The following is an 8,274-nucleotide window of genomic DNA, read 5'->3' as shown; positions in this document are numbered from 1 at the left end:
AGAACGAACTTCACTATATTGTTTGTGAGTTCCTGCTGGTGTGCCTGACATCCTACAGGGGGCACATTCTGCATAATGTGAAGAACTTCCACCATGCTGTCTCGATGAAGCTTGTTCCAACTGAACCACATAGTAAACACATCTTCTAAAGCTTCGACGAATGCGAATAACTGGACTGAAGGATACAGAAGGCCTCCTTGATCGCAAAAAGAAGTAAATGAGGAGAGACCCTCATCCGCATCTTCAGCAGATGTCAAAAGCTGCTCGAAAGATTCCCGACACTTTGTACCCATCACCCTTTCTCGAGCCACATATCCAGCCAAGTAATATGTCAACCTTGCGTCGCTGGTCTGTTGTGGGTAGATATGGTCACCGAGTTCGGACTTGTCGAGGACACTTGAAGCCTCATCAAGTTTTCCCTTATCAATTAGAGTGTCTGCATGGTTGGCAGCTTCATTCACTCCGACTAAGGAAGTGACAGCATCGCCCGCGCAGTTTCCTGTGTTCAGTGCTTTCACGAGGTTATAAAAACTTAAGCAGTTAACTGCTGTTAGGAACTGAGACGATGTAGGATGATCATTGCAGCCAGAGAATTGCCGAATGATTCCAAATAAGTTTTCAAGTGGATCTTGGCTGAGACTCGAAGTTAGTAAATACTTATATCCGACACATTCAGTCAGATATGTGAGAAGCTCCAGTGTGCCTTTCAGTGTCACTCTAAAGCCTTCTGCAGTGCTGGAAGACAAAAAGCCTGCCTTTGTGGGCCCTGTGTAGGCTTCCCACCTACTGATGTAGTCCAGGGCATTTTGCAGAACTGCTTCTTCTTTTGAGTTCTTTCTCAGTGCTGCTGAAGGCACTCTTGAGGTCATGACAGAAATCAGTTTCTGCATAAAGGTAATGAACTGTTCTGTTGGTTCGCTGTACGTGCAGGAATTTGAAATTTCCTCTCTGTACAAAAAAAGCCCGCGCAGGAATTCGCTGCTGAAAAGGTGAAAAGCATAATTCACCTTCATCTTCTCAAAATTATTTGGGTTTAAGTGTACATTAGTTATCTTGGGCATCGCTTTTCGAGTTGTTGCACACTTGTCCAATTGATGGGCAACTTTGATTGGTCGCACGTCAACGTGACCCTGTGGTGTTTTGTACCCCGCTTTTATGAACCCGTTTCTAATGCATTTAACCAAATGCGGAAAGTCTGACAGAAAAAAGAGGCGCCTACCATCTTCAGTAGGGTGTTGTACTGATGGCGTTACAGCTGCAGTGGTACCGCGTACACCAAGCTGGTGCCACATCGAGCGATTCCAGGATGCCCCGTCGCAAGTGATATAATCAACTTTAAGACCTGCTTTTTCTGATAAAACAACCGCTTCCAAAATAATCTTGGAAAGCAAGTGGGCCTTCACGTTCCCTCTCGACGCTAAAACGCCTAATACCTGGTGCCAGGACCCGGTAATGGGCTGGAACATTATAACCATGCCATGGTCACAAGGCATTGTCTTTTCGTGGTCAGCAGTGAATGCACCGAGGTCCACAAAGCCATCAATAACTTGGTAGTCCACACTACCAAGTTAGAGATCGAACACGCGAACGGGAACTCTTCGAGAACTCCTGCCCCTGAACATACATGCATACTATGAACGGCCTGGAGAATGGAAGCCAGGTCGCCAGGCTCGTCTAGCACGAGTTTCACTCCGCGCAAAAACACTTCATGCGTCACCGCATCGTCAGTTATAGTACACAGCACAAGCTTCTCGGCGCACAGAACACTCATGTCCGGTCCGAGTATGCACACGCTGAACGCGACTTTCAGTGGCACACCACTGAACACGTGTTTTCCCCAGTTCTCTGAAGGCGGGGCAATGTCCATGTGGTTGAAAGCAAGTCGACAGTCGGATGTGACCATCGCAGACTCATCCGACTCCTCACCTGGAAGCAGCTGCAGCTCCTCGCTCATCCGTGGTCGCCTTCCTCCCTTACAAAAATGGTCGTCAACAGTCTTTAGAATTTGTATTAACACCTTATTTACTCTATCAATATTGTACGTACTTTTAATCTCTATGGAAATGTGTAAATACGAAGTTCATACACGGATACTTTTGTGTATTTAGATCAGTTCATATAAAGTTAGTACATAGCAGGTTGTTAGGCCAATATACTTCTCTGTATATACGCCTGTCAATATAGAGCAGGGGCGTAGCCAGGGCTCTGTTTCGAGGTCAAAACACCTTCCGAAAGTTTTTAAACTCCTTTTTTCGGCCTTTTTTTGCAATTTTTTATCGATGCCGTATAACGCCCTCGACAATTATGTCTGGTTATACCACTCATACACAGCTATTGCAATATATATTGAAGCAATTTGGCATGTCAGAAAAAATGTTCAGATCGAAAGTATATAGTCCCAAGTAACTGACCGAGTGCATGCTGTTCATTGCAAATCATATTTGAATTAGTTTTTTTTATTTTTATTATGAATAACATCTGTTCAAAAACTAAATGGAAAAAGACAATTGATACGACCAATTTGCAAGAATCATTGATAAAAACGTATAAGTTTATATTTTGAAAAATTTAACTGGTTACAGTTTCACTCTTTCTTCATCGCGCATTTCTTCGTCAAGCGTCCGCTCTTGTTGAGGACGCACTGAGTCCTGTTATCCAGCTCGCTCGCACCATTAAAGACTAAAACATCACAAATGGAAGGTAAACGCAACCTCTCCTTGGGATTTCTCTTCTTAGGAACGGGCTTTGACAGGTACGAAGGCCCATTTGGGAAAATGGTCGGAACGACGCCAGGCAGAAGGACCGGCCTCGTTCTCTCGAGGCGCACAGTTTTGTTGTCTATAATATGCTCGAAATGGCGCGACACGAACTGTTTCTCGAAGTGGAGCTCGCACACGGCAGCGTTTCGCTCAAGCGGCTTGTCTGCTCTTGGTATATTGCGCTGCCACTGCTGAAATACCTCCTGTTCTTTCAGCACACCGAACAACGAACACTTTTCCTTGCATGATTTGCACCCGCTCTTGCAGCCGGGCACAAAACAGTGACTCTGTTGTCGGCTCAACGTGAATCCTCAAAGTAGCATTTGCACGAAAAAGCAACGCAACACGCCCGCACCGCGCACGCAGTTGAGGCTCCAAGCATGCATTTCACGTGGCGGCCTGACGTGTAAGCAGGAGAGCACGCCACCTAGCGGAAGATATAACTTCGTAAAGTCAACGATGTTCAATGCACACCTCAAAAGTTTTGCTGTCGGAACTTGAAGATGATGATATTTTCCGCTTTACTAAAGATGAAACAATCCCTATGTAGCGTTAAGATTCGGTTAGTTAAGTATGACGCAAAGTACACATTTGGAGCTCTTTCTTATAATGGAGAAGTTACCAGACGCTACTCCTGGCGCTGATTATGAAATGACGAAAATGATAAATTCTAGAAGTGTGTGATGCTAGGCTAGTTGGTAAGGCATTCTAAAGACGTAAAGCTACGCAGGAGACAGGACATCGGAAGGTGCAGACAGGACTAACAACTGATTTATTGAACGCCACGTCCTTTACTTAAGAGCATAACGCATGCGCAACCAACCTTAACGCCAAAAACAAAAGTACCCTGTCTTACCAACCCAAAAAGTCAAGTTCCTTCTGATACAGGTGAATTGATGCCTCGCTAACACATTTTTCCGCGCCATATCCTGGCTTCAAAAATCTCGCGTGGGGTCAGATACGTTGACGATTTTCTAATCCTTTTGAATATCAACCCTGACGATAGTCTGCAAATTATTGCGAACGAAGGTTTGCCATCCTTCAAATCCGAAGCCACTAATCTGAATTCTACTTTTGAGCTCCCGGAAAGCTCTTGTTTACAGATTTTAGACATAAGATTGTTTTTTCTTACTGAGGGCCATCTAGGCTGGGCCTGTTTACCAAGATCTAAGAAGGCTCTTTTACCTTAAGATTTTTACCACTCAAAGCTCGTAAAAAGGGGAATCGCAACCTCATGTTTAGGATCCTCGTTTGTCAAGTCATGTCCACACATGGTTAAATGTAGTTTTACCTGTCAAGTAGATCGGCTTTACTCTGCGGGGTTTCCTCCTGCTCTTCTGAAAGCTGTCGCAGAATCTTTGCTAAAAACCCTACGGTTGAAACGAAACCAACAAGAACTCACTGAAAGCGAGAGGAGGAAGTTTGAAGTCCTTCCTTATGTGCAGAAGACCTCGCACGGTTTCAAGAAGGTGGGAGGGAAATTTGGTGTCAACCTGTTCTTTTCCACCCCATGTAAACTGTCTCCTTTATGCCGGTTAACAAGTGATAACCTGCAAAAGAAAGTAGGGTGCGGAGTCAACCACAGACCTAAGTTTATAGCCTGTAAGATGGTAGTTATCTACGAGATCCCATTCTGCTGTTGTTTCGTATATGTAGGGCAGACGGGTCGCTACATTAATAAACGCCTTCAGGAGCACAATAACTCTTTGAGCCAGCACGGTGGGCAGCATTTAGCAAGGCACTGGCAATCTTGCAAGATCAATGACAAGAAGAAAAAAGTATTTTGTACGCCGCTTTTCAAGCACACAAAGGTTGCGCGAAGAACAGGAAGGCAAGCGAGATTTTTAAAGTCTGGCAAATTGCTAGATACGGTGTAGAAAATTGTGTTAGCGATGCATCAATTCACCTGTATCAGAAAAAAACTTGACTTTGTGGGTTTATAAGGTAGGGTACGTTCGTTTTTGTCGTTAAGTTTGGTCGCGCATGCGTTATGCTCTTGAAGGAAGGACGTTTCGTTCAATAAATCAGTTGTTAGTCTATGCTCGTCCTGTCTGCATCTTTTCTGTGTCCTGTCTCCTGCGTAGTTTTATGTCTCCTATTTGACGCGCCTTTTAATTCTGTATTACAGCTGGTAAATTTCTCTAAAAGCATTCTTGTATACATCCTTAATGGACACTAGCTAAAATAATCTCTTTATTGGAATATAATAGCAGCGGCTTTAATTTAAATAATATTAAAACAGTGTCATACCATCTTACTTGTACATTAGTCGAAATGTCATACTCCTACGTGTTCCCACGTGCTTCAAAGTTTGTGAACCAAGAAAATATTCTTGGTGCCTGGCAAATCAGTTTCCGCGGAAAGCGTTACGTATCGAATTCATAGAACGTCCTTGAGAGTGAATTCTTTCCTGGCCCCACAAATTTATGCTGGTTTAGTGACACTAGAAATAGCCGATGCTTATGACGGTGAAGAGCCAAATATCTTATTGAAAGTACTACAGAATGCGGTTTCCACATTATTTATTCACGCAATTGTCTCCATTCGTCCGAAACCGACTACTTTATGTGCATTAAAAGGTCTTATTTCCGGCAGCTATCAAAACATCAGAGGGGCTCTTGAAGTGGCCGTCCTCTCACCTGTGCTCTTTAACATCCTACTCAGTTCGAATACCAGTCATCACCAAGTCTGCACGTATGTCAGTGCAGATGAAACTATGTAATCTGCGGCTTTACCTTTAATTTTATCCGTCTATGTGGGCTTGCCATCGTAACTCAGCTTCTTTGATCATTGCTTGTGTTACGTGCTATTCACGGTAGAAGAAGAAAAGAAGCCAACAGTCGGCGAGGCCAAGGAAAGCATTGGGGAATATACTTTGTCTTTTTTTAATTTTTACTTCGGTAGTCACATAAATTAGTCACTTATTCTGATTAGGGGAACGATAAATACGATTTAGAAGAAACAACAACGTGCCGATGGTGGGAACCGAACCCACGACCTCCGAATATTGCGTCCGGTGCTCTTCCAATTGAGCTACATCGGCCGCTGTCCACTCTGCTACTTTTTTGGGTATTAATGTTGTCTGTATACGAACCTTGAGAGTGTTCACCAGCGCCACCCTCAAACAGCGGTGGACCTGGAACGTCCTGTGTTACCGCCAGCGTCACGTAGAACGTGACCAAGAGTAAGGGCGAAAGCTTTGCTAGGACCCTCTTACGCTATCTATGGCTTCAAGACTACCAGAACTGAGGCCCCCGTAAGCTACACGCAGATAAATGAAGGTGAAATGAGGGTGCTCGTTATAATACATGAAGAAAAGAAGCGAACAGTCGGCGAGGCTAAGGAAAGCATTGGGGATTGTACTTCGTCTACCTCCTTATTTGGGACCGCTGAAATAGGTTTATTTCCCGCACGTAACACATGTGCGACATTGTTTTGAACGTTTAAATGTGCTCCTGTTTAATATCATTCCTTCAAAATTATGTTGGTGTTCGGCTGAAATTGTCTACACGACGTTTTCCCCAGTAACACAAAACATTTGTCACCTCACGTTTATAAATTGATTATTACCAGAATAATTGCAAAGCCTTCCAATTAGCAAAACGACAGCAACTGACACCTGTCAATGGCATGAAAAGCCAGGCATGGGATGATACTGTCTGCTTTTAGACTGGAGTTTTTCTGTTGGGCTTTAAGATGGCACCCCAATGTTTCTGGTGGTCTTCCTGGTAGTGGTGCATTCTCTGCACGAACTAAACGAACCTTATTCAGCATTGGCAGTCATTACAGATTTTATTCGTGCTTGTCGCATGATTCGAATAGAGATGGTACTGTTCTAATCACCTTTCTATCATTGATCCCACCAAATGTTTTTGTTATTTTCGCGTATCAGGTCATAGCAATGTCGCAATAATTAAGTTTGCTGATAACTGGCCTGAACAGTCTGTCAGTTGCCGCATGTTACCTATCCTCAAGTCTACAGCGTATATAAGAGATGCGCGGTTTCGTAGCCGCACTTTATAAGGCACGAAAACTGAATCTCTTTTAACATATATTGGCCATCTCTATCTCACGTAGTATTGGAGAAGATAACCATGTCAATGATAGCAGAATCAGGTCTCCCTAATAAGGCTGAGTTGTATCCCTACCCTACATTTCTATACGCACAGGTCTTGTTTGCCACCTCATCCCGTCTTTGCATTCTGCGGGGAATGGAATCATATACCATTTCATTGTGTTCTGCCGCCCCTTCACCATGATGAGAAGGCGATGTTTAGAACAATGGAGAACTTCTGGCGGCCAGATAGTATCGTTGTTTTCATCCACGATACTTGGGTGAACTCACAGGTCCGTTTTGACTGTCATTCAAAGATTCACAGTGAAGTCTAAACGTATCCCTTGCTAATATATATTTTGTAATCACTGCCTACAAATCTCTAAGTGCTTGCCCTCTGTGTGCATTATGTTTTTTTTCTTTTCATTTCGATGTTTAATCTTTTTGTTTCCTTCGTCTTCAATAAAATTGTTTTAATTTTCACGGTGAAAATATACATCTATAAATATCCCTGCACCCTAATTCTTGACCGACACAATGTGTGGGTATGCGTCATCAGTTCAAAGGATTTCAACACGCACCATACAATTACATGGTCCTATTTCTGTAACGCATAAGCTACCACGTTCAGGAATAACGGCGAATAATATGAAACTCGGTAATTAACGAAGTACAGTAATCGGTATAAAATATCATCATCATCATCATCATCAAGGCCTCTCCCATATTTCTCCACTTAACCCGGTTCTGTGCTAGCGGCATCCACTTGACCCTCGCGACCTTCTTAATCTCATCCGCCCACCTAACTTTCTGCCGCCCCCTGCTACGCTTTCCTTCCCTTGGAATCCAGTTTGTTACCCTCAGCGACTATCGGTTATCCTCCTCTCTTCGCACTACATGTCCTGCCCATGTCCATTTCTTCTTCTTAATTTCTACTAGAATGTCGGTAACTTGAGTTATTTCTCTGACCCACTCTGCATGCTTTCTATCTCTTAATGTTACCCCTACCATTTTTCGTTCCATAGCCCTCTGGGTTGTCCTCAACTTAAGTAGAACTCTCTTGGTTAGCCTCCACGTTTCAGCCCCATAGGTGAGTACAATATATATATATATATATATATATATATATATATATATATAGGATGCGAGAACATTTAACGTACTTGGCCGCTTAAAAAATAATAGAGCGAAGGGTACGCTTCATTTAAAGAAACCGAGTCTAATAAAATGTTTCTTTAAATGAAGCGTACCCTTCGCTCTATTATATATATATATATATATATATATATATATATGAAGTATCATCCCCAACGCTTCCCTTGGCCTCACCGAATGTTGGCTTTTTCTTCATGTATTATAACGAGCACCCTCATTTCCCCTTAATTGATCTGCTTGTAGCCTACGGGGGTCTCGGTTCTGGCAGTCTTGAATTCATAGGTAGCGTAAAAGGGTTCTAGCACA

The 8,274-nt window shown here is 43.2% G+C and overlaps 1 protein-coding gene and 1 non-coding gene across 2 annotated transcripts; both read right to left on the bottom strand.

Moving 5' to 3' along the window:
• Positions 1–1,465: 1,465 nt before the first annotated feature.
• LOC146174460 (uncharacterized) lies at positions 1,466–5,414 on the bottom strand. The gene is made up of 3 exons (XM_084585400.1): positions 5,399–5,414; positions 2,712–3,069; positions 1,466–1,964 (listed from the first exon to the last, which is right to left on the bottom strand). The coding sequence occupies exons 1-3, from the start codon at positions 5,412–5,414 to the stop codon at positions 1,466–1,468; spliced, it is 873 nt and encodes a 290-aa protein (XP_084441526.1).
• Positions 5,415–5,729: 315 nt separating this feature from the next.
• On the bottom strand, positions 5,730–5,802 carry TRNAL-CAA (transfer RNA leucine (anticodon CAA)). The gene has a single exon. It is a non-coding gene; the product is annotated as a tRNA-Leu (tRNA).
• Between the last annotated feature and the right edge of the window lie 2,472 nt (positions 5,803–8,274).

The sequence above is a fragment of the Amblyomma maculatum genome, chromosome 11 (genome assembly GCF_055883805.1).
Source record: "Amblyomma maculatum isolate TAMU_Amacu chromosome 11, ASM5588380v1, whole genome shotgun sequence".
NCBI classification, from domain to species: domain Eukaryota; kingdom Metazoa; phylum Arthropoda; class Arachnida; order Ixodida; family Ixodidae; genus Amblyomma; species Amblyomma maculatum.
The sequence above is the reverse complement of the archived record's forward strand: the minus strand, read 5'-3'. Positions and strand labels throughout refer to the sequence as shown.